We start from the raw sequence: 25,825 nt of genomic DNA on the forward strand, positions 1-25,825 counted from the left end.
GATCTATATTTAAATCCATGTACGACATTTGAATGCATGAAGTACTAATGCTCTATGTATGCACTGTATCATGCGTTATCAAGTATTAAATATGCAAATCTGAAATGCACACCATGTCTTACATATACTCGGCAAATATGCACACACGATTGTTACAATCAATTGTTCTTTCGGGAATGGACATATTTTCGTCAACCACACAATCTGATCCAGGTATGCTTAAATGAGAGCTTACCAACGTGTCGGTGGTTGAGCTTTGTTTTTCTCATTAAGCTACAAAGAACCGTTTGGAACAGCCTAATAATGCAGACCTCTTAACTTTCCACTTCCACATGGAAATTGTCTTGGAGCTTTATATATGACTCTTCTACGATGCTCCGCGTTTGCTTCAATGAAAACAGCTGGTATGCGGACATGCATCATAGCTGTATAACATCTTAACCTTTGAAATCATACAAAACGCAGCAAACTCCTGGTGCCTTTTAGTCATGATTTCTCGCGTTAAAAACTTTCTTGGACCGCCAGAATAGCGCCAAACAATTGCTTTCAACTAGTACTAACCTCCTGACATCTTTGCTTAACTTTTTGGAGACCCACCAAATATCGTCAAAAATCGACCAAAAAGCATGAGGGGTACCTCATGGTTTCCATCAAAATTCAAACGATCGCGTTTTTTGCCTTAAAAATGAAAACCTTTATTATGGCATTTTTTTAATCAAAACATTCCCCTAGATTTAAAGCAACCCCTGAAACTTTGTTTCTGAGAACTTCATATGCAAAATCTCGACACTTTCGCCAAAAACCTCATTTTATATTTTTGAATATTACTCACTAATTTTTTTCAAAACATGTATCAAAAGTAGCACCATTAGATGCGCCTTGAAAAGCGCTACAAGGAAGCTTAAGGGAGTATGGGACGATGTTTAAAGTTTATATAGTCGAATCCTGCAAGATAAGTATTTTTTTTATTTTTTTTTTTGTTTATTGGTTGAGCCGCGTACACTAAGAGTAATGGGTCGAAGTGAAGAGGCGGATGCAATTGAGAAGAAATACTATAAGAACATAAAATACTAACTAATCTAATCTAAAGAACTATCTAAACTATCAAACTGCAAGAGGGAATGGATTTGGTCCTCTTCCACTGTCTGGCGAACAGTGGAGCGAATATTCTCCAGAATCGCCTCAGGGACAAGGATGATGTTGTCAAACACAAATCGCATATGGGCTAGCCATATTTGAGACAGGGTGATGAGTAGGATTCTGTATAGATGGATGTCTTTGACTTGGGAGTACCAGATATCCGAAAAGTCCAGGGACAGAAGAGCCTCTTTGATGTCAGTGATAGTCGTGGTGGGCCAAAGGAATTCGAAAATGACGCCTTGCCATACCTTTACTTTGGATGGACAGTCAAAGAGCAGGTGGCTGGCGGTTTCATTGGGAGACAAGCAGACAGGACAACTGTGAGACTCGAAGGCTGCAGGCATCATGTAGTGTAATCTGCTTCTAGAAGGGATACAGCCTGCGATGAACCGGTATATCACATTACGTTGAATGTAGGTAAGAGATAGGGACCAAAAGAATTTCCAATTAGCAGCAGAGACATTCTGCAAGACCAAGGGTTGTTCCACCGACGACAGTACAGACAGACGAAATGTTTTGACCGAAGCCTGAGCGTATCCAAGAGATTGGCCATCGTGCAGACTAAATTGATCCACCAGCGGCACAATAGAGACTCCAGGATCTACAAGAGGGGCTGGGCTACACACTGGGAGGAAGTAGGGCTGGAATTTAAGAGTGTCAGATGCGAGGCCTCTAAACACTGTTGAGGGAGCTCGCTTCCAACTGAGGAGGGAAGGGTCACGAGTATCTTTCCAGTGTACAAAGTTAAGCCGAGCATCGTATTGAAAGACATCAGAAACCATCATCGCTTTGACTTAAAGAGGAACAACCAGTGAGGAGGTTGGAGGAATATAGAAAGCCGCCTGCAATGGAAGAGCCATGGCAGTTGCAGTATTGATCGGAGCCGCATCAAACGACTTGGGAAGGTAGTCAACTGCACAATATAACATATCGACAGTTCCCGTGCGTTGCTTTTTCAACCCCTTGGTGCGCCGAGCAGAGGGAAATAGCAGCGGGATTTGATGGTAGGGATAACCATTGACATTGCGGATGTGGTAGCTTAAGAGGTACGACACAGGATGGAAATCAATGATATCTTGATCTTGAACCAGTAGTGGGAGGAGCCAACGAAAATACAAAGCCGAAGCTTGTATTTGGATGTCTACAACACCGAGACCACCTTTTTCCTTTGGTAGAGCCCACACCTTCCAAGGTATGACGGGGAAGATGTTTCTTCTCAAGAAATGAATAGCCAGAGAGCGCAGCTGCTTGAAATCAGCTTGAGTCAAAGGCGCCACACGCAGGATGTACCATAGCTTGGACAGCAAAAGAGAGTTCAGCACTGTAGCCTTTCCAACGACCGACAAGGAGCGATCTGAATGAATCTGGATGGCAGTTTTGATCTTGGTTACCAAAGCACCCATAAAATGAACACGTTGTATCCTAATTTGGACGAGGGGAAATCCCAGATAGGTCAACGGTTCATCGTCCTCAACAGAATGGAGATGTGTGATGCCCATTTGAGATAATGGACCCTCCCACATATCCCACATATCCCACATATCCCTCGTATCCCTCGTATCCCGACCAGACACTGAAAAGGCTTCCACCTTGGCATTATTGAACTTGGCGTTGGAGGCAGCACAGTAACGAGCCATATGGAGCTGTAACCGAGTCAAATCATTGGAGTCATGGATAAACACCAAAGCGTCGTCAGCACAGCACAGGAGTTTTGTTCGTTCGGTACCCATCAAGTAGCCTTGAAATTGACGATCATGCAGGATTGCAAGCAGAAAAAGTTCAAATGCCAAGTTGTACAGTACAGGAGAGAGAGGATCCCCCTGCTTTAATCCACGAAGTTTCGCCACTTCAGTTGACAAATAACCATTGATGTTGATACGTATGAGGTTGCCACCCATCAATTTGGAGATACACTTGATAAGAGGACGAGGAAACCCAAATTTCCCCAATACCTTCATCAAATAATCCAGGTTCACCCGATCGTATGCCTTTTCTTGGTCCAGAAGAAGACCAATGTCATAATCCAAGGTTCTAAAGGTAGGATCATTTTCCTGTTGTTCAGCGATGGACCATTTCCGTTGAGCATCTTCCATTAGCAGCTGGCAGATCATTCCTTTTTCAGCAATGAATCGACCAGGAAGAATAAAACCAAGCTGTTGTCGGCTGATCAAGTTGGAAGAGACTTCCATGATTCGACGGTTAACATTGCGAGTGAAGAGCTTGTAATCCGAATTAGCCAAAGACAGAGGGCGGTAGTTCTTCATGTCAGCTGGATCGTCTTTCTTGTAAAGCAGACACATTACGGATTCGTTCCAAGATGGCGGGAACTTACCCTTCTTCAAAGCTTCATTGTAGACTAATTGGATGAGATCATGGAACGGTGGAAATTTCATTACCAAGTACAGGATTTCATAAGGTAATCCATCAGGTCCAGGACTACTCAAACGACGAGTCTGCTTGCTATCGGTCAAGAGTTCCTCCACATCAATCGGCATCATCAATGATTCCTGCTGCTCGCTGTTGAGCTTCAAATGACCTGGGATGTTGCGAATTATAACACTGAGGGAGGTTGAATCCAGAGCCTCCGGTGTGAACAATGAGGTGTAAAAGTTGGTAGCAATGTTGGAGATGCTAGGTTGATCTTGACATAGATCGCCAGTTGTAGGGTTCCTGAGTCCCACAATTGAACGACGATTTTCTCGAGACACCACAGAGTGCTTCAGGAAGCCTGGAGATTTCTCACCATGTTCCCGCCAAAATTTTCCTGCCTTCAAGATCTCTATTTCTGCAAGAGAGTGCTGGAGAGATTGAATCTGTTGATTAACTATGTCCAAGCCTTGAAAAATCAAGCCTCTTGTCTTCTTATGCCGCATCATCTTGTTTCTCTTTGATAGCAGTCGGTGTAGCTGTTGTTTCCGCCAGTTCAAGTCCTCCATTTGATATTGTTTGATAAACATCTTTACTTCGGCTTTGATCCAATCCCATTGTTGTTGTGGAGTGGAGAAACGCTTGATCTCTGCCAGACGTGCCTCACTATCAATGAGGAATTCTGCCAATGCCTTTCTAAATGCCTTGTTGCGAGCCAAGAGCGGATTTGCCTTCCAGTTACCAGGACCACGGCCATTCGCATCTTGAAATCGAAAAGAGAATCCCAAGAGTTCATGGTCGGTCCAGGCAGGAGATAGATACTGCTGGTTGGTACTAGTGACTAAATGATGAACGTTTCAACTACAAAAGATGTAATCCAGAATCCCTGCATTGCTTCCACTATGCCAAGTGTTATGTTTATCATTCCCAAAAACGTCAATAAAGTAGTCATCGAGTAGATCGGTCCATTCCTCTGGTGCACTGGTGAGGGTGCCATCGACTCGACGATTCTTGTACTGTTAGTTGAAGTCTCCCATGATAAAGGTGGTGCTTGTTGTATTAGTAATAGTATCTTTGACAATTTATGTGTCAATGAGTTCTGAATAGAATGCTGATCGGCCGGTGTGAGCGGACGCACGACCGTAAATATTAAGTATTGTTGCTATTGGTGGTGAATTGGGTGAAGTTTCCAAGTCTCGAGTAAGGTGAAGGGAAGCCAAGATAAATCGACCCCCATCAATGCCTTCTGAGATGTGTTTGAGTGTGTAATAAGTGTTGAGGGAAATGATGCCGCAATGTTGAGTCCAAAGACTCGACTTGCAAGTAAATTGAGTGTTGAGTATGTCTATAAATGTGTTGTCTGTTGCATGTGTTTTTTGAAGTACTAAGATGTCATATCCTAATGTTCAAAGATATCTAATAAATTGTTGACTTTTTTTGGTGTTATCTGTTTTTTTTTAGGCCCACGGCAATTGAGGGTGGCTATTTTCACTGTATTTTGCTGATTAATCATATTAATGTTGGGGAGGTGAAAGAGAGCATGTCAAGCCGAGTTGGTGTCCAGTCTCTACTTCACTAGATGCAGCTTGTTGTTTGGCAGAGCTAACATCATCCGCGCCATTAAATTTACCGATCTTCTTCGCAGGGCGTTCAGGGCGCTCCTCTCCTTCATTAGCAGAATGGGTAGAAGAGTTGTACATGACAATATCATCAGAAGCTCCTTTCCCATCGACTTCTTTAACTTGGAGTTCTGGAAGATCATCCATTTGAACATCTCTATCAACTACCTGCTTTCTAGCACCTGTTTGACTATCAGCGTCACCTTGAGAGCTACCTTGCTGGGTAGCAGCAGTTCGATTATCAGAACCACCTTGGGGTCCACCAGATGCACCATCTTGGCCTTTTCTTTGGGCACCACCTTTGTTTCCAACTGAAACACCACCAGGAGTTACTTTGGAGCCACCTTGAGTACCCTTTTTACCCTCTTTGGCCACCTGAGAGCCCTTTCGGGGTTTGGCAGGAGTGTTTTCCACCGCACGGACCTTGTTTGGGCTGTCATTGCGACTGCAGTTCTTCACCACATGTCCAGTTTCATTGCAATGGTGGCAGCGAACCCACTTCTTGTAGTCAGGACAATCAGCCCGACAGTGTTCAGAGCTCTGACACTTACGACAGAAAGCCGGCAATTGATCCCATTGGAGTAAAACTTTTCGTTGATCCGAAGCTGTCAAATCCCAGACAATGACACGGCTGAGTTTCTCCAAATGGCGATGACCAGGGCAAGATTTCCCAACAGGATGTAACTCTTGACATTCATAACCAGGGCAGGAAGGAGCCGTTAGATTAAGAGTAGCATAACCTTCTCCTTGATAGATCCCATTAGTTCTCGAGATGCCGTGATCCAAAACATCCCCGAACGCAGGAAAACGGGCAGCCATTTCCTCCTTCAACTGAAGGGCAGGCAAGAAAGGGAGATTCTCCAGAGTCAGTTTCACAATCGTAGCATCAGCATGGTACGAGGCAAACCCTTTCACAAAAGTGCCATCCTCTAGAGAGATACCTTCTTCAATGAGAGTCTTACGACCTTCGCTGTTGGGCAGCCACATGGTTTCTAAGAAGGCATGGCTGAGGTGGTGTCGAGGTTGTTTCCTGTATCCAAGGAATTCTTCATACATGTCTTCAGCATTGGAGGATTCGTTGAATTGAAGAAGAGCCTTGTTCAAGAGATTGCGATTCTTGATAGGTGTCAGATCGATGAAGACGGAATCCTGTTCCACGCCTTTGAGGAATGGACGGATAACCGCCTGAGGAGGTGGCGAAGTATCCCCATTGATGGCCTGTTGCGAGGCTTCTGCTTCAGTTACAGGTCGTTTGACAATAGTGGGATTGAAAGAGACGACGGATTGTTGTTGTCTGTTGTTCCCTTTGCGGCGTGAGTTAACCACATGAGTCCACAACAGTGGAGCCGCAGTGTCAGCTTGCGAGAAACGTTGATGTACTTGACTAGTGTCTGACATGCGAAAGAGATGCGCAAGATAAGTTAAAGAAGTTGAAAATTGATCTATTTCAGGCGAAATATTGACGGGGCTTCAATATGGTCTGGCAGGGGAAACTAATGGATTCCTTCAGCATAAAAGCAATCGATGTTTCTGAAGCTTCATGGGAAGACGATAACATAGTAAAGGTACTATAAATTAGTCTTGACACCTTTTTTCTTGAATTCGCCCTGAAAACTTAAATCTGATAGCGTTATTCAATCTGGCTTTAATACTAAAAGCAAGCTCAGCTTCCTCATCCACATTTGCAATAACTTTAATGTGCATTATTTATTAATGGATCAAAGGCAAATTTTGCACAATGAATTCAATACAGTTATTTAATAGATTGACAGGGTTATGCTCCATGTTTTTAAAAATAAGGGTACGAAGGGCCTCATCAGATAGCAATGGCTTAAACAAGAGATCAAGATCGAACAGTGAAATTTCATGTGCTCTCATGACTTTTGTCCATCCAAAACAAGGATTTCATTGACGCCTTAGCTTATAAACAATAGCCAAGGTGGCATTGATAGTCAATGAAAATGCAAAAGAACAAGGCTACGTATAACCTGATGTGCACACAAGCAAACAAATATATATTTTTGTTTTCATCTAGGTACTTTTTAAGACTACGAAAGTGTAGGAGCCTATAAAAACATGAAATGAGATGTTTTTCAAATCTGAAATCTCACGGTAAACCCAGGAAAATTTTTTTTTCAAATCGATGGAATGATCAGGTATGGGTTCATGTATATTGAAAAGGAGCCATGCTCTATGAGTTTGTCATCGTTGTTTAAATGAAATTGAGTAACCTGATCATGGTTTTGGCCATCTTCAAAAAGGGCAAAAAAAAAGGGGTAAGTTAATAGCGTCTTTGATGATGGACAAAGGGCATATCATGTAGCGGCCATTTGCTAGTGTGTCGTTCAAATAACTGGGGTTGATTTGCCTCCAGAGCGAATAACAACAATAAAAAAATACGATTAAATAATAAAATTGCTCATTCTTTAGAATTTTAGTCTTTTTGTTTTTCTTTTTCATCTTCCTTTCTTTCGCTATTTCATCAGAGAAAGGACCTTTGCCCATCACTTTTGCTTTGTTTGAAAAGAGAGGAAAAGCTTATCGCATATAGAAAATATCAAATTAGGTGAGTCTACATTGGACCATGAGGAATGCGGGTGGATTGGTGAGGAGGCGGGCCTGCCTCATTAGAGGATAGGATGGCTGTTACCATGGTGACTCACCATTGGCAAGACCAGTGTCGCTGGATGCAATTGTTTGGGCCACACGTCAACTTCTTTCCAGAACGCGATGGTGAACACGAACCAATTACTAAAGACGCTGGTTTAAAACAACCAACTGAAGAGAATAGGGAATCTGGACATTCATAAAAAACTTTTTTTTGAAATAATTTAGCTGACTCTTTTTCTTTTCTGTAATCATTTTTTAGGAGATTTCCTTTCCACTTTCTTTTTTTTTTTTCCTATTTTACGCAGCTTTGTTATAGTAAAACGAAGAGGAAATTGTTCAAAAAAAGAAATTAGAAAGCTTAAAAAAGGGGAAAATCTCGAATTAACCGGAGACCATTTAGTCACGACATTTTTACACTATGGCTCAACAACGAGACACTTATCAGAATTTCTTGGCTAATCCAGGCTTTTCCATGAATAGCCCAAATCAACAACAGCAGCAGCAGCAGCAGCAGCAAGTGCCATCGCCTCAACAGCAGCAACAACCTCAACTTAATAGACAAGCCAATCCAAATTTTGGTCAACCACCACAGCAACAGAATGACCCTAATTTTTACTATCAACAGCAAAATCAAATGCCATCGCAATCACCACAGAATTTTCAACCACAGCAACCATCACCTAATCAACCCTCTCCTCAAATGATCCAGCAGCAACAGATCAACTATTTGAGACAACAACAACAACAGCAGCAGCAAGTAAATTTTAACAACGTGGGCGGGTTCAATAACTATCAGCAACAACCACAAAGAGCTCCTCCATCTGCGCAAAATGTGTCTCCCATGCTGATGAACTCTGCTTCGCCCAACATGAACAGAGCTGCTATGCCCAATCCCCAACAGCAACCTGGTGCCAGCAGCAAACCGGTGTATGCTAGTCCAATGATGAGCAATCCAGCCATACAAAAGCAATTGGCAGAAGCACAACGTCTTCAGCAGCAACAACGTCCCAATGCTCAGTTTGTAAACATGTTTAATAACAACCAGCCCTCTCCTCAGCAACATCCTCAAGCTCCTCATCCACCACATCATCCTCAGCAACAGCAAATGCAGCAAATGCAACAAATGCAGCAACACCTTCAGCATCCCCAACAACAAAACCAGCAGCGTCCTCCTCTTCCCAACGGATTTTTTATGCAATTGCCTCCTCAGCAATTACAGCAACTCAATCCTCAGCAATTCCAAGCTTACCAGCAGCAGTTGCAACGCCATCAACAGATGCAACGTCAGCAGCAAATGATGATGCAACAAGGCTTTGATCCTCGTTTCCATCAATTGCAACCTCACCAACAGCAGCAATTTTTGATGCAAATGCATCAACACCAAATTCAGTTCCAACAACAGCACCATTTGCAGCAACAACAGCAGCAACGCCAGTTAGCTGAACGTCCAAAGCGACCTACTAGAAATGCAGCTAAAAAGAAACGTGGTTACGAAGCTTCGTCTGATGAGGAGGATGAATTTGATCTGGAATCTGAAGAGTCTGAACCTCCTGTCAGCGATTTTGAAGACAGCGATGGAGAGACCGCATCCAGAAAGAAACAACAAGCAGCTGCTGATGATGAGCCTGTCATGATTCCTATGGGCACTCATGTGTTTGAGCGTATTTTGGACTACAGAAAGCTGAGCAATGGAAAGGAAGAGCTGTTGATCAAATACAAGCACACCAGTTTCCTCCACGTCGAATGGGTGCCTATTGAGCAAATCGAAGCTGAGCATTTGGGTAAGCACCGTGTCAAGAAGTTTTTGCAAAAGTATCATCAAGATGGCGAGAAGGGCGAAGATTTCCAAGAGTATTTAAAGGTAAAAAAAAAAAAAAACGTTGTTTAGCGGTACTGAAAAAGCAGCGTACTTACGTCTCCATTAGATGGACCGTGTCATTGATGACGGTGAATTGGAAGACCCTGACACTGGCGAAAGTAAGGTGTATTATCTTGTCAAGTGGAACGGCATGTTTTACGATTCATCAACCTGGGAGACTGAAGAGGATGTTCGCAAAACCAACAGCGTGTTACTCGACGAATTTATTGCTAGAAAGCAAATCCCTGAGGAAAAGATGGCGCCCTCTCCTCCTCGACCTGATTCCAGTCGTTTCATCGAATACGCTGATTCTCCACCATACAAATACGGCAATTCATTGCGTCCTTATCAGCTGGAAGGTCTCAACTGGCTTCGATTCTGTTACTATACTTTCAAATCGTGTATTTTGGCTGATGAAATGGGTTTGGGTAAAACGGTGCAGTCTGTCGCTCTGTTGAATGATATCTACAATGCTATTCGTATCCGTGGTCCCTTCTTGATCATTGCGCCACTGTCGACCATTCCTCATTGGACCCGTGCATTTGGTGCCTGGACTGACCTGAATGTCATTGACTTCCGTGGTAGTGTCACTGCTCGTAATCTGATTGTGGAAACTGAGTTCCATTATCAAGACGCTGAAGGCAACGTAATTCCCAACAAGTTTAAGTTTGATGTCTTGATCACCACCTATGAAATGGCTTCTGCTGGCGCTATGACTTTGAAGGATATTCCATGGCGTTGCGGTGTCTTTGATGAAGCGCATCGTCTTAAGAACAAGAATTCTAAGGTACTGGAAGTGCTCAAGACCTTCTACATGGACCATAAATTACTGCTGACTGGTACTCCTTTGCAAAACAACTTGGGTGAACTCTACAGTTTGCTCCACTTTATGCAGCCTGACATCTTTAACGACGAGGAGCGATTCTTTGCAGAATACGGTGCCCTGAAAACAGCCCACGAAGTAGAGAAACTGCAGTATTTGTTGAAACCCATCATGTTGAGACGTTTCAAGGAAGACGTAGAAAAGACCATTCCTGTCAAGGAAGAAACCGTCATTGAAGTTGAATTAACCAACCCTCAAAAGAAGTGGTATCGTGCTATTCTGGAAAAGAACTTTAGTTTCCTCAAGAAGGGATCCAAGTCCAACAAGGAAATGCCTCATCTTCGCAACATTATGATGCAACTTCGTAAGTGCTGTATCCATCCTTACCTCTTGGAGGGCGCTGAAGATGTCATTGTCAACGAGTGCAATGCTTCTGGACATCAAGAGCAGTTCAACTGTCTCGTCCAATCTTCTGGTAAACTTGTGCTCATCGATAAATTGCTGAAAAAGTTGATCCAAGGTAACCACAAGGTGTTGATCTTTTCCCAATTCACAAGGTAAGAATACTCTTTTAAAATGCAAGTAGGTGCTGTTTAACTCACATACTGGTCTAGTTGTTTGGATATTCTTGCCGATTATCTTCGTGGAAGAGAATATGCCTATGAACGTATTGACGGTAGTGTTCCAGGTGAACAACGTCAAGCTGCTATCGATAGATTCTCCACTCTTCCTATCGAAGAATCCTTTGTGTTTTTGCTGTGTACCAGAGCAGGTGGTGTTGGTATCAATTTAACCGTATGTATTAGAGACGCACTGCTGTCAGACCTTCTGCTAATCCCCCCTTTATAGGCTGCTGATACTTGTATTATCTTTGACAGTGATTGGAATCCTCAGAACGATCTTCAAGCCCAAGCCAGATGTCATCGTATTGGTCAAACCAAGCCTGTTCAAATCTACCGTCTGATCTGTGCCAATACATATGAAAAGGACATGTTTGATCGTGCTGGTATGAAGTTGGGTCTCGATAAAGCTGTGATGGGTACACACGATGATGGAAGTGCCAACAAGACGGCTGAACTGAACAGAAAGGAAATTGAAGATCTGCTAAAGAAGGGTGCTTATGGTGCCATGCTCGACGATGAGGCCAGTGCCAAGTTTTGTGAGGAAGATATTGATCAAATTCTTGAGCGTCGTACCACTGTGATTCGTCATGAAGGCAATGAAAAGGGCTCTGTTTTCTCCAAGGCCACTTTCTCTGCTGCAGACGATGATAACGCCGGTGTTGATTTAGACGATCCTGATTTCTGGGAGAAATGGGCTGCCAAAGCACACATTGATACCTCTGAACTGCCTGATGAAAATGAATTGATTGTGTCTCTGCCTCGTAGACGTCGTCAAGTCCAACGTTTTGGTTCTCGTGGTGTGGATGGCTCCTACTCCTCCAATGACGAAGCTGCCGACTCTGATGCTGCCTATGAAGAAGAACTCGAGACCAGGCCTCGTCGTGGTGGCCGTGGTGATCAAGTTCGTCCCTGGACCCTCTCTGAAAAGACCAAGTATGAGCGCAAACTGATGATTTATGGCTATGGCAAGTGGGACTCGATGGCTCAATACTTCCCTCGTCGCTCTGAAAAGGATTTGAAGGCTGTGACTCGAGCATTGATGCGCAAGGTGCTCCCCATCCTAAAGAATGTCAAGAAGACGACCGAAGAAGACCGCAAGTTGATTGAAGATATTGAGAATATCCTGACCAACGATGCTCGTGATGAAGTCAAGAAGGGCGAAGGCATTCCTTACATTGGCGCCACCAAGAAGCAGATTGCCGAATTCAAGACATTCTTGCTCCAAGCACCTGAAGACTATGTGGATCATATTGAAAGAAAGGGACGCAACTTTTTGCTTCGTATTCAAATGCTCCATTTGATTCGTGACAAGATTGTGCCTACTGACTGGGAAGAAGCCAAGGTACTCGAGATGCCCAAGGTTACTGGTTTGCCCCCTGCCAGATGGTGGGGCGAGAATGAAGACCGTTGTCTCTTGCTTGGTATCTGCAAGCATGGTTATCAGCAGTACCTTGCTATGCGTAATGACCCTGAGCTCTGTTTCTATGGCAGAAAGTACGACGACAGCCAATCCGGTGACCTCGGTGACGATGATGCCAAGGACAATGACAAGAACGATGATGCTGACAGCAGCAGACAAGCCTCTCTGGAGCCTGTCAAGACGCCTGTCAATGTGATTGCCAAAAAGACCTACACGAAGAAGGACGATGACGATAGTGATTACGACGACAAGAAGGCTGACGACTCGTCTGACGATGAAGATTACACGGGCAAGCCCAAGATCTATGTCTGGCCATCCAAGGCTGATATTGGCATGCGTCTTCGTCGCATTATTGCTGCCTTTTTGAGAGAAAGAGCCAACAACACTCGCAAGCGCAAGTTGGAGGAAAAGGTGCAAAAGAAGGAAAGTGAGCGTCAAACACGTCAACGTCAGAAGGAAACACGTGCTGCGCAAAGACAAAGAGCCAAACAAAATGAAGTCTCTAACCGTTGGACCAAGAAGAACAAGAGTGATTTCATCAAGACCCTCATGTCGTTTGGTGTGGAACGTGAAGACGATGATTACAGGTGGGATCGATTCAAGGAAATTGCCAATCTGGAGAAGAAAACAGATGAGTCACTTACCAGCCATTACAAGGAAGTCTATGCTGCTTGTGAGGAATCAGTCAAAAAGCATGCTCTCGAGAATGGTGTTGCCTCTTCTGCTGCCGGAGGAGCTGATGTGGACACGCCTGTATCTTCTCCCAAGGACAATGGAGACACCATGAGTCGTGAAGCTAGTCTTGAACCCGAAGAATCCAATGACAATGGTGATGCTGTACCTTTTGATAAAGCCCGTCGTTCTTTGAGACGTATTGCACAGATGGAGATTATTCGTGAAAAGGTGCTAGTGAATCCTGAATTAGAATCCATTTTGATCAGAGCTAAAAAGACATCAGGTCTACCAAGGTATGTTTGTAGTAGGATTTATGAACGAATATGTTGGCTAACAGTGTCTTTCTAGTTGGTGGGAGGTGCCTAAACACGATATTGCTCTATTGGAAGGTGTCAGTAAGCACGGCATGAATCGTCAAGAGTCCATCATTGAAGACCCCGAGCTACCATTCTATCATGTCAAGAAGAGTCTCACTGAAGGAGGCAAGGATGTGGAAGGCGAAGAAGGCGATTTGAACCTGTTCAAGTTTGTTTGGCCCAGAGACCTTGTCATCTTCCGTCGTATCGACTCTCTCTGTGAATTGGTGACAAACCCCAAGCCTCTTAGTATGCGCGCATCTAGAAAACGCAAGCAAATGGCTGGTGCTCGTGGTTCAGGCGGACGCAAGAAGAAGGCTAAAGATGAGATTACAGAAGGAGGTGAAGATCAAGCCAATCGTAGTGATTTGAGCGAAGAGGAAATGAATGACGAAGATGATTATGTTGATGAAGAAGATGACGGAAATGCACCATCTTCTATTGCTGCTGACAGTGTTTCTGGTGATGTGCAATATCAAGAAGAGCATGAGCCCATGGAGGGCGTTATTCAAGAGGCTACTACTACTACTACTACTACTACTACTTTTATTAACAATGGACCCATTGATGTTGCTGCCAATGACCTTGTGAAGGAAGATGTCAAGATGGATCTCAAGAATCTAATGGAGCCCACCACTGAATTTCAGCCAGCTGAAGCCTTTGTAACAGCAGCAGTAGAAGCACCCGTTGTTGCACCTTTGGAAAAGAAGGAGGATCCAGAGGAGAAGGAGGAGATGAAGAAAATCGAAAATCAAGTTGAAGCTATGCCCACTGTCTCTGAAAATGTTGCTGTTTTGAAGACTGAAGAATAGTTTCATACTTTCATTCACTGATTTTACCTGTAATTATAGATGCTCATACTTCCTTTTCACTTTTTCCTTTTTTACTTTATATTCATTATCACGCACCTTCTAATATTCTATTATCAAACAAATTCTTCATTGTGAGTTTTCCCCCCCCCCCTTTTTTTTTATTGTCTATACATTTTCTTGCTGCTAAAAACCAACAAAAACAATAAACACATACATTTTTCAAGTTTTTCAGTTGCTTGATTCCGTCTGTATTCATTCTACAGTACTAGAGTGTGTATTCAAAGTCTGGGTGTCTGTCATGCGCTAGATCAATGCCGCCAAATTTATAGATTTGATATTGTCGATCATCTGCATTCAAATTGGATCGCCTGGCTGTTTCCTTGGCAAAGCAGTGTCTCATGAGCAGAACAGACAGAATTTCAATCGCCAGCAGTACTATGATGACTGTTTTACCGTATGTGTAGTTGCTGGTATCTACATGCATAGAATGAGCAAAGATTACCCAATATTTCAAGGGACAACTTGCCATTGAATAGCTGACTTCCAGCTGCTCCACCAACTGATCCTATGGATATGGTTGCTCCAATGGCAATGGTTCGACGAGTAAATCCAACACTATTGCATTAGAGAATGAGTCAGACATACGACATGCAGTCGAAAGCAATCATGGCAATATCCTTACAAATTATTCACCATCCATGTTATTATAATCGCAATGTGGGCATAAATGGCTGCTACGAGTATGCTTGTGACAATGTAGTGTCCGATATGAAACGAAGCAGTGGATGGTAATACCAGTAATACAATGATTGAAATAATGGCAACACTATCAGCCATCACAATATGATACGACCTATTAAACGTTCGGTCTATGGAAATGATTAGTTACAAACCAAATTGGAATCATACAAATGTACCGGAGCTGTAGCTCAACGTAAATGTTGTTATTGTAGCTAGGAGATAAGGAGGAAGCAGCAGCAATTGGCTTTGCAAACTCGTCGGTTTAGAGTCTAATTTCATAATGACAATAGGAAGAAACAAGGTAACTCCTTGAAGGCAGGCAGACCCCAGAAGGTACAGTATAATGTAAGCGTACGTTTTCAAATCTAGAAACACGGATCCCACTTGATCCCAAGACCAATCATTGTAATTTAATGTCAAGTAGTCTGTTATGATAGATCAGTCCTCGCGAATCTGAAGCAGCTTGTCTATATGGCGTTTTATACCTTCTCTCAACTTTTTTTTTGATAATGGCACCTTCTTCTATCAAGAGGAAGGTGGCGTAATCTCGGACCATCAGGAAGATACCAAGAAGCTATCACAGCCAATGCGACACATGGAGCTCCTTGTATGATGTATGTCCTAAATTAACAGATTTAGTCTTTCATACAGACACTCCAACAGTAGTTAGTCACCATTGCCAAACATGAATCTGTGTGTTGCTGATATAACTGACACCATATGCAAATAAGCCTCCACTACCTCGTGCCAGACATCTACATGACCAAAAGATGCCCATTCTCTTGCCAAACTCCCTTCTCGTATACCAATACGATAGATAGTAGATGGCGCCCGGAAAGAAGCCTGTCATTTGTGTGAATGACGGGTACGACTTGGCATGTGTCATGTCGCATACCTGCTTCAAAAATGCTGGGTAACAATTGAGCAATGACCAGCCCATTAAAATCAGTACAAGCTGCTACCGAGACTGATATGATCCCCCAAGCTCTGTTAGAAATTACTCATTAGCCTTTCACGTTTAACAAGCTCAAATTACTATTATTTACCCCATCAGAAACCCAAACCAACATGATGGACGCCAGCGTCTCAGTATAATGTTGGATGGAAGGTTGAAAATAATGACACAAAAGTAGTAGATGGCAACAGCCCATTGTGCCTGAGTATTTTTGATATTCAAATCTATTACCAGTCCGCTGATATTCGAGAACTCTGTGCTTGATCTATGAGTTTTTTTTTTTTTTATTATTATTATTAGCAAACTGCAGAGATTGAGTGTATACTTCAGCATGTTACCTGTATAACGAGCTCAGTAGATAGAACAAGCAAAAGAGAGGCAAAAGCTGCATATCTATCTTGCTGAATGGGTGTGTTGAGCTGAAAAGGGGATTTAGACAGTGGCTCTCTCCACTTACACTACTAATGGGACAGTCAACACAAATGGTTTCTATCGGTTGGCATCTTGTACTTGTGGTTGCGAAAAACAAAAAGAGAGATTGCATTGTAGGGCTCAATTGTTCTTATGAGCAACAGAAAATAGGAGGCAAAAGGACATTGACCTGCATGTTTTATATACATTGTGTTGTTTCGCCCTGCATTTTGTCTATCTAAGCTTGAAATCAAGAAAGGTTCAACAAGAACAACGATATCCCTATAATGGTGTTTTCTATTTAGGTTTGTCAGGTAGCTCTTTTTATGCAGCAAGTCTATAGCAAGGTTACATTTGTGATCCCAATCTCGGTCCGCTTTCCTTTGCACACACATTGAATGGGGGACATGTTGATAATCATACCTTGTGCAACACTCAAATGTTCACATGTTTCTGGATGCCCTGAATATGTGTGTGCGGGTGTACATACAATGTATGTAAATGAGTATGTAAATACAAATACAGAGATAGAATCAAGCTTTATTTTATTTATCAAAAAGAGTTTCGTCTAGCATGAACAGTGCTGGATAGACGGAATTTGTTGCCTGTCAGTATGGCACTATTTGTAGGAGAGGAGCCATGCAATGTGCACATGGAACGATCATGTCGTTGTAAATAAAACTGTGTGCTAGGGCTGTCGCTTCGTTTACTACTGCTTCGTCGGCGTCTTTTGACATTGTAAGCACCGGGTATAACTTGGTGTGCTGAAGTCGGCATCGGTGCTGATGGAAGTGCGTTTTCCGCCATAATGACATTGGTGACAGCAAAGATGAACGCCCAGATAAGCATACCACTGAAGCTATTACTCTGACTACTGGTAGCAGAGGAGGCTGCAGGCATCAGGGTGTCGTAGCTAGAGATGGTATCAAATACCATGGAAATAAGCACATGTGGTACGTGAAATAGTGGCAGCAAAATGAGAGTGGACAGTCGAGTATCAAATGTCAAATGATGGTGCTTCTTTCTTTGCTTTTTGACGCTGTTGGCAGCAGGCACGATCAAGTCTTTGGATAGAGAATCAAGGATAGCCATGGAAGAGTCCAGCCGCTTGAATGATTCCAATAGTACAGGTGTTGTGTTGTTTCTCTGTGTGACATGGTGCCTTTTTGTGGTCATGACGGTGGATGGTAAGGAAGGCACAGGAGTCAGTGACCTTTTTGATGGATATGAAATGGGTCTTTTGGATGATTTCTTCTTGCTGGAGATAAATAGTGTGTTGGCTAGTCTTGGTGGTGTCAAGGGAATAGAGACAGCTTGATTTGCCTCTTGAATCAAGTTGGATAGAATGTCTGATATTCTATCAAATTGCTGATCCTCTTCTTGCAAGGCATCGTTGTTTTCTGTAAGCATTTTCAGGGCTGATTCAGGTCTGGCAATGGTGTATCTGCGTTGTCTTTTGGAGTCCATTTTTTTTTTCTAAGGGTTTGTTTATTACTAAATGTCTATATGTATACAGGTCTATATTCTATTTACCACGAGTGAGGGGATATGTATAGGGAAGAGAGAGAAAGAAGTAAAAGGGAAAAAAAATTAAGATTTTGCACATGATTTATATGTTCAAGAGAACCCAATGCTAGTCTTCTTTTTCTTTTTGCCATCACCAAATTTGCTATCCCACTTTTTCAGTTCAACCAAGCTCTCCATGTCATCGCTGGAACTAGCAGGCACCATCTTGATGGCTTCTCTAAAATGTTCCATGGTCAGTGCCTGAGGTTGGTTTGTCGCCACTTGTTCCTGAACAGCTTTCAGGGCAGCTGTGACACAGACATTCTTTAGATCAGAGCCAGAGTAGTGCTCCGTAGCTTTGGCTATCTCTGCTATAAACACTTGGTGGTGATCCTCATCTTTCAAGAGTATCTTTAATATCTCTGCACGATCGTCTTCATTAGGCAAATCAACTACAAACAGCAAACAATAAATACCAAATATTTGTGCCACTGCTTTCTACATGATCTTTTACCGAGAATACGACGAGGCATACGTCTAAGAACAGCATCATCCAAATCGAAGGGTCGGTTAGTAGCTGCCATGACAATGATGCCTTGATTATGGCTAGAGAGGCCATCCCACTCCACCATAAACTGGTTGATGATTTCCCGGTGCGATCTCGCTGCATGGTCAGATCCACGCTGGTTCAGCAGACTATCCACTTCATCTATAAAGATGACACAAGGAGAGAGCTTTCTTGCGAGAGAGAAAATTGCCTAATATGAGATGGAACAACAACAAGAGCCGTATATGAGTTTCCATGTCATGTCTAATTTGCTTGTGTCTGTGTGTACCTTGACATTTTTCTCGCCTTGTCCAACATACATTTCATAGCTAGAATGAAGGTGTCAGAGAGTACACAGCATTGCCGACTTCAGATCTTCAACTTACACATCGCTTGCTTGAATGTCCAGCATGCGGCTACCACTGTCTCTGGCAACGGCCTTGGCCAACATGGTCTATTGAAGAGATACAACTGAGTTTTTCCTCACATTTGTTCAGTTGCACAAAGAGCAAATACCTTTCCTGTACCAGGTGGACCGAAGAGCAATACACCAGGTATAAAGTTCTTCTTTAGGATACCTTTTCTAAATAGTTCTGGACGAATCAAAGGCAAAGAAATCAACGACTGGAGTGTACTGATAGTGAGTGGCGGTGCACGTACATCTTGAAAGGATCCCTGGACTTGAGCTACAGCAGACACGTGTTACTCATCCATCAAACTTAAACATACGGTTCAACTTACTGCCATCCACCACTCTGCTCAACAACTTGCGTTCGAAATCATTGCACGTCTTTTTCAAATGAGCGAAATCCACGCTTCCGTCTGGCTCTAGTTTCAGAGCCTCTTTGGGCAGAGTTGTTAACTTGGACGTGCTCTTTTCCAGCATCTCTGTGTACTGATCAACAATGCGGTTGGCGGCTTCAAAGTCTTGCACATCGAGGCTTGTCTTGTTCTTTTCCAATGCGTGACCTATCGCTGCCGTAACACGACGATCTACATTATCAGGAGTCCATATCGCTTTTGAGAGAGTGAGGTCTTCCATGGCGAGTAGATCTCTGAGCAAATCGCCCTGGTTGTCTGCTGTTAGACCAAGCGTGCTCTTGTGGTTGTACATGGCCAGCAGCTGCTTTGCGTTGATTTCCTTGATTCTGCGACCTTCGTCTTGTTTCATTATGGACGTCCACTCTGCTACTTGAGCTTCATCCTGCAGCGGTGGTAGCACAGAGATACGACGCATATTTGATATGTCAGGATAATCCTCGTCCAGCTTTCTTGTTCTCTGACAGTGAGAGGCAATCATGATCAAAGCATGTCCCTTTTGTTTCAGATCGGCCACTGCATCCACAAGTGAGTTCAACAGTATCTTGGAAAACTGATCATGGATGCCTCCGTAATCCCTCAGATACACAATCTTGTTGTCGTTGCTGCTATCGCCATCTGCCAAATGCCGTTTGAACATGTGAGTGTATTTTTTGGATAAGTGCCTTAGCACGGATTCTGCCTCTTTATCTCTCTTGTTGCGGTGCACTTCAATGATCTTCCCGGCAGAAGTGGGCTGTCCAAAAGGCACAACTCGCAATTTCACCTTGCCGTCGTCTTGGTCAGCGCTTTCATCGTCATCTTCATCGTAGTCATCCTCGTCGTATTCTTCTGCATCCTCCTCATTGTCTTGGTTTGTGTCCTGAGGCTGTTGTTTAACAAGGCCAAAAGCGCCACGGACATCACCATCTGAATCCATGGTGTCTGCGTTATCCATTTCGTCCTGATATTCCTGACTGAGTGCTAGCAGCTTTTTGCGCTCTTGCTCGCTGGATGAAAAGAGAGGCATCAAATCGGCAGCTATCATCAATGATTAGACATTGACTTGAGTGTATTCTTCTATGGTCACCTACCGTCCCTGCTGAAACTACGTTGAGCCAAGAATATAAAGTCCTGAGGATCCAAGGTGAGCACATTAGCATTGACATTGGCTGCCAGCTGATGTACTATATGGTCCTGCAAATAGCATGCTCCTGCGTTGGGCACGGTCAGGCCGATATGGTCTGTATGATCATACGCCGCCAATGTGCCTTTGGGTGCCAGCCCTGATCTGACGGAATACTCTAGTTCTTTCCACACATAATCCGGTACAAATGGTGCGTATTTAGGTGGCAGTGATTTCAATGCTGTATGCTTGGTGTAATTTGTCGACAAAAAGGACTCTGTTTAGATGTGTATCAGACAATCGGTGCACCATAAAATGCACTGAGATCAGATTTACCTGGTAACGTGGCCTTGGCCATGGTTTGTTTCAATTTGGACGAACGGTGACGGCCATGATGCTTTGAGTTTAATAAGCTGGTCGTTGTCTTTGAGTCTATTGCAGGTTTGGCGGGTGATTCTGTCGCTGCAGTCCTCAGATAGGCTGAAGTGTGAATCCATTTATATACATTTCGTGCTGGGAGTCGTCCCAATCGGTGCAATATAGACATTGGAAGAGAAAAATAGTGTACAAAGTATAGGGAACAATCAAAACATGGGTCGAAACAAGCTAGTCAATTCTGCTTTTCTTCCTCCCTCGCCTCAATTTAGCACTCAGCATGAAATGTAACTTTTTGACAGGTCTGATTTGAATGCCTATAAAGCCATTGTATTGTATGTGAGTGTTGGTAAACAGACCCTATACTTGGATATGCCATTCTGAAGGTTATCTGAACATTAAAGAGATTTTTGATATTCAAGTGTGTAGCGCAGGCTTCATCATTATATATATATACTAGATAATCATTATCTATACTGGTAAACCTAAACGCAAAAGCGTCGTAACCAATCAGAGATTAGAAGCTCCTCTCCCAAGAACATAAAACAGTGATTTCTTGCCTGCTATTTGGCTGTGTATTGAATGATTTGTGGCTTTAGGGCAACATTTGGTAACATTGACCTTAAGAGGGTTTTACTATAGCGAAGCGAAGGAGAAAAACCATAATATTCAAGCAGCAAATTCGGTTATACATTTCCATCATTAATAAGTTTACCAACAACATAATAACGCATCAAAAATTGCATGAATTAGTCTTACCAAAATCAATATGCCTCTTATTCGAATTAGAAATTGCACAAGCTGCAGAACTGCCCTTCCAGAAAGTACAGCTACTAGAGGTGTGGTTCATGCCGTATAAATAAAAGCCATAAAGCAAAAAAATCACCCAAATTGAACAGTTTTCAGGCCTTCATACCTTGATATGTAGACTTTTTTTGAGCCGCCAGAATGACGCCAAATAATTGTACTTGAGTAGTAGTAACTTCCTGGCACCTTTGCTCAACTTTTTGGGTCCAAAAAAAACATGGCCCAAAATCGACCAAAAAGCATGAGGGGTACCTCATGGTTTTCATCGAAAATCAAACGATTGCATTTTTCACCTCGAAAATGAAGACTTTTACTATGGTATATATCAAATCAAAATGTTTCTGTCGATCCAAAGCAACCTATGAAACCACTTTTATGAGGTTTTCATATGCAAAATATGGCTATTTACGCTAAAAACTTCATTTCATATTTTACTGGATTACTCAGTAATTTCAGTCAAAGCGCTTATTACAATTAGCACCATTGGAAGCGCCTTGAAAAGTGCTTCAAAGATGTATTAGGAAGCGTAGGGTGATCATTACAGTTTATATAGTCGGATATTACAAAATTGATTAAAGAAGTTGAAAAAAAGACGAAATCTGTCCAATCTTGAACAGAAAAAAATACACGGAGTTTCAATTAATTTTAGCGGCGGCATTGCTGCTGGTTGACCTAAATGCCTTTCTGTTGATGGCAATGATAATTGCGATGTTGATTAAATGAGGATCATGGAATTGAAAGGACAATTGCTTAGCTCGAATGCTTTTTTTAGGGGAAGCTTTTCCTCATAAAGCTGTATTTTGCAATGACTATATCTCAAAAACGTCGCTGTAGACCGTACACAAGTCCTGTATTTGCGCATGACCAGTTTTATGCGCCATCTTATTAAGAGCATCAGCAGCAGCGAATGATGGGACAATTCTACTATCAGAAAATGGAGATTGTGGTGTACAAATGGTGCATAAAACTTGAACTTTCTTTCATATCGTCTCAGTAATAGACTTCGTTTGATATCGGTGCAAGCAAAAAGGATACTGAGGGAGATACCTCCTCTCCTCCTCCTGGTGGCTCTAATATAACCTTTCTTTTTTCTTTTTTTTTTTATACTAATAATAGATTGTTTAAAATCTACTTGATATGCCAAAGTTTTATTATATCTGATTTAAAATGTATTTGGCGAGAGCCCACAGGGCGACGCCGACATCGAACGTAGTGAGATAGCTCGGCTAGTATCGTATACCGTAGACCACCATGTAGATGTTGCTTCTCTAGTGACTGAAGCGCAGCCATGTAGTTTCAGTGGCACTGGATCCATGTTGTATCAACTCGTTGTCTGAACTATGTATACATCAGCAAACGATTGTGGGCTCTTTTGATGCAACAAGCCAAAGACTATCATATACTTGCTAAAATAGCTTACGTATCATGAAAGGGGGGTCAGACTTGTAATCGCATTGCTTCTGTACTCCACTGAAGATGCTTTAGTTTCCAGCGAACATTTGAAACGATTGTTTTGGATTGAACAGCTTGGAGCATCACTTCATCCCTCGATTACACAAAGATTGCAAAATGTGATCATTGGGTAACAAGACCACGAAAATGCTTATCAACACTGTAATAAGCATGCTCAATCTCGAATTTTGCCAAAGAAAACACCCCATTTAACCTTTGATCGGTATACCATCTTACACTATTTGCCATAAAGCTACATCTTACAAGAATGAAGCCACTGCTTTTGTGATACCGCATTGCACAGTAGTGGTAGGTGGCGGATCTCATCAATCCATCGTCATGTCATACTTGAGTCATCTTAAAAAGCAAAGAGCTCGAAAAAAAAAACGGGGATCTCAACTGCCTCAAAGAGTAAGCAGCAAGAATATAAAGTGCTTAGTAACTTTAGCATGTTGTCTCGGCTGCGCTACTACTATCAGATCGAATCTCTGGAAAATGTACATTTTAAATTAAAAATGTTGCGATGAGTACTTGTTGCATGATTGGGTATAGATGTCAATCCGTAGCATCATCATTACCAAAGTTTGAATGATGCATTGTTTGAGGCTGGATGATGCAACGAAGTCAAGATGATAGGCTTCCAAGCAACATGCCGAAAAGTTATAGGAAGCTCGTTTTAGCAATGTTTTAAAGCTGTAAGCATTTGATCTGGTTTGTGTGAGAAAAGAGATACAGGCATCTGGCGTCATGATAAAAATTGTCTGGAATTCAAGTAAGCAAAGAGAGTACCTTTTCTCTTTTTCTTTTTCTTCTTCTTTTCCTTTTTTCATTTGCTCTCGTTCCATCCTATTCTTTCTCTGCCCCGTTAAAATACGTATTATCAATGACAGAGATCACACAGCACTCTTTACAGAACCAAGTCATATCAGAAGAGCCGGTATCTACCACAAGCGAACGAGATGTAGACAGCATACCTGAAGAGGGAGATATTACAGAGGCTGCTGCCAATATCATTCATGTAAACAGCACGCCCTTACCGCCCCAAAATACACACAAGAGATTGCATCAGAATGGTGGATCCGATTCTGAGGAGGACATGACAGAGGAGAACGTACAGCATTACGATGTTGGTAATCTGGTTACCCACATGGACAATTTGAGCACCGATACAAGTGAACATGCAAGAACACCAGTAGCAGAGATAGAGGCATCTACACCATATGATAGAGAGCAGCACACGGAGAATGGGCAAGAGGAGATACACTCGAATATACCAACCATTGAGCGTGAGCATGCAGATCCAGAACGAGAGTCATCTGATAGTCATTCGATAGCACCCACAGACACTGTCAATAGTGGATCAAGGCCTGCTGCTACTACAGCGACATCGAGCAGCAGTAATAACAACATCACAGTGCCAAATACAAACAGCACACCTTATTCCCCAAGAGGCCGAAGTGTTAGTAGTGTAAGCCCTAGTACCTTGAACGGCAATCTCTTGCCTCGGTCGCAAAGAGTATGGGAGATGGATAGACAAGCGCCTGAATGTCGACGCTGCCACAGACGGTTTAATTTCCTAGTGAGAAGGCACCATTGCCGGTAAAATATGCAAACAGCCATGACAAGCATCAAGTGTTACTAACGTATAGCATGAATTCAATAGTCGTTGTGGACAAATTGTATGCGACAAATGCAGTTCAAATAGAATCCGACTGCCTGTAGAAGAACTAATCGAAGATCCTATGGTATCACCCTCTCAGTATCCATTACTAGCTTCACAATCTCAGCGTGTCTGTGACACTTGCTATCGAGAACCTATACGTCGTTCATCTGAATCACATCAACGAAGGGGCCATCGATCCTCTAACAGTAGGCCCATGGCTTTTGGATCACAAATGAGACGCACAGACAGTAGCCAAAGCTTAATGATTGATTGCCCCGTATGTGGAAGTACATTTTTGGGCATGCAAAAAGGTGAACAAGAGGAGCATTTACAGAGATGTCTGAACGTAGGCAGTCCACCCGTGCAATCCCCACGCTATATAGGTAAGTTTTATCGTTGGAAGGAGAATAGAAATGGCGTTATTTATCTTTCTTTTAGTGTATCAATTATCACAAGAATCAACACAAATTGATGATGAATGCCCCATTTGTTTCGAAGAGTTTGAAGCAGGTAAGGGAGCAAATCAAGGTGTGTGAAATGCATTCACTAATGACAAGGACCTCATTTAGGTGATAAAATATCGAGAATGATTTGTCTGTGCTCTTATCATCAGAAATGCTTAGCATCGTGGTTACAGAAAGGAAAAGGTTGCCCTGTTCATTATGATTCCCTTCAGATTTAATTGATTTAAATTTTGTATAAATCCTTTTTTTTCTTTCTAAATTACTGATATGGCAACACGTTGATTAGCTTCACCACGAAGGACTTAAACTGTAAATGTATACGTTGCATTTCATCTTCATGTAATAAAGTACGTCTTCCTTGCACGCGAAGCATAAGGTTTTTAGCATAAAACGTACCAGCGTTACTGTAAGTGTCATATGCATTTAGGATTTGATTGGCAATCTTCTTACGTTCCGTACGTTAAAATTGTATGTCTATCGCCAAATTGTATCCCAATTTCGTTTATTTTTGGTATAATTTTGGCATCAAGAGACAATGCAAGTATTATATCTGCCCGTATATGAATCTCTTTCGTTATTCTAGAGATAGAGAATCAGAATCTCAAATACAATGGGGTTAGGCGTACTGGTTACCATATTTGGTAGTTACCATATTTGGTAATTTGAGTATTCTTCTA

At 42.5% G+C, this 25,825-nt stretch overlaps 7 protein-coding genes across 7 annotated transcripts; 2 read left to right on the forward strand and 5 right to left on the reverse strand.

The window, feature by feature from the left end:
* Positions 1 to 1,079: 1,079 nt before the first annotated feature.
* On the reverse strand, positions 1,080 to 1,897 carry ATC70_004956 (uncharacterized protein; the record flags this gene model as incomplete). Its single annotated transcript, XM_064824255.1, has 2 exons — positions 1,080 to 1,781; positions 1,844 to 1,897. 2 exons carry the CDS (start codon positions 1,895 to 1,897, stop codon positions 1,080 to 1,082), a joined length of 756 nt encoding a protein of 251 aa, XP_064677191.1.
* A 37-nt stretch (positions 1,898 to 1,934) lies between these two features.
* ATC70_004957 (uncharacterized protein) lies at positions 1,935 to 4,459 on the reverse strand (the record flags this gene model as incomplete). Its single annotated transcript, XM_064824256.1, has 2 exons — positions 1,935 to 4,341; positions 4,443 to 4,459. 2 exons carry the CDS (start codon positions 4,457 to 4,459, stop codon positions 1,935 to 1,937), a joined length of 2,424 nt encoding a protein of 807 aa, XP_064677192.1.
* Positions 4,460 to 5,021: 562 nt separating this feature from the next.
* Positions 5,022 to 6,524, reverse strand: ATC70_004958 (uncharacterized protein; the record flags this gene model as incomplete). Its single annotated transcript, XM_064824257.1, has 1 exon — positions 5,022 to 6,524. The coding sequence occupies one exon, from the start codon at positions 6,522 to 6,524 to the stop codon at positions 5,022 to 5,024; it is 1,503 nt and encodes a 500-aa protein (XP_064677193.1).
* A 1,630-nt stretch (positions 6,525 to 8,154) lies between these two features.
* Positions 8,155 to 14,303, forward strand: tmk2_3 (mitogen activated protein kinase 2; the record flags this gene model as incomplete). The annotated part of the gene is made up of 5 exons (XM_064824258.1): positions 8,155 to 9,597; positions 9,662 to 10,974; positions 11,032 to 11,212; positions 11,267 to 13,428; positions 13,484 to 14,303. The coding sequence occupies 5 exons, from the start codon at positions 8,155 to 8,157 to the stop codon at positions 14,301 to 14,303; spliced, it is 5,919 nt and encodes a 1,972-aa protein (XP_064677194.1).
* A 2,659-nt stretch (positions 14,304 to 16,962) lies between these two features.
* On the reverse strand, positions 16,963 to 17,877 carry LEU4 (2-isopropylmalate synthase (Alpha-isopropylmalate synthase) (Alpha-IPM synthetase); the record flags this gene model as incomplete). The annotated part of the gene is made up of 1 exon (XM_064824259.1): positions 16,963 to 17,877. One exon carries the CDS (start codon positions 17,875 to 17,877, stop codon positions 16,963 to 16,965), a length of 915 nt encoding a protein of 304 aa, XP_064677195.1.
* Positions 17,878 to 18,027: 150 nt separating this feature from the next.
* ARP4_1 (NuA4 histone acetyltransferase subunit) lies at positions 18,028 to 20,934 on the reverse strand (the record flags this gene model as incomplete). The annotated part of the gene is made up of 8 exons (XM_064824260.1): positions 18,028 to 18,368; positions 18,431 to 18,674; positions 18,753 to 18,792; positions 18,850 to 18,917; positions 18,980 to 19,149; positions 19,205 to 20,302; positions 20,356 to 20,664; positions 20,724 to 20,934. 8 exons carry the CDS (start codon positions 20,932 to 20,934, stop codon positions 18,028 to 18,030), a joined length of 2,481 nt encoding a protein of 826 aa, XP_064677196.1.
* Positions 20,935 to 23,904: 2,970 nt separating this feature from the next.
* Positions 23,905 to 25,366, forward strand: SKN7_2 (kinase-regulated stress-responsive transcription factor skn7; the record flags this gene model as incomplete). The annotated part of the gene is made up of 4 exons (XM_064824261.1): positions 23,905 to 24,620; positions 24,685 to 25,067; positions 25,123 to 25,194; positions 25,254 to 25,366. 4 exons carry the CDS (start codon positions 23,905 to 23,907, stop codon positions 25,364 to 25,366), a joined length of 1,284 nt encoding a protein of 427 aa, XP_064677197.1.
* Positions 25,367 to 25,825: the final 459 nt, after the last annotated feature.

This window comes from Mucor velutinosus (genome assembly GCF_035048745.1).
Source record: "Mucor velutinosus strain NIH1002 chromosome Unknown tig00001542, whole genome shotgun sequence".
Classification (NCBI taxonomy): domain Eukaryota; kingdom Fungi; phylum Mucoromycota; class Mucoromycetes; order Mucorales; family Mucoraceae; genus Mucor; species Mucor velutinosus.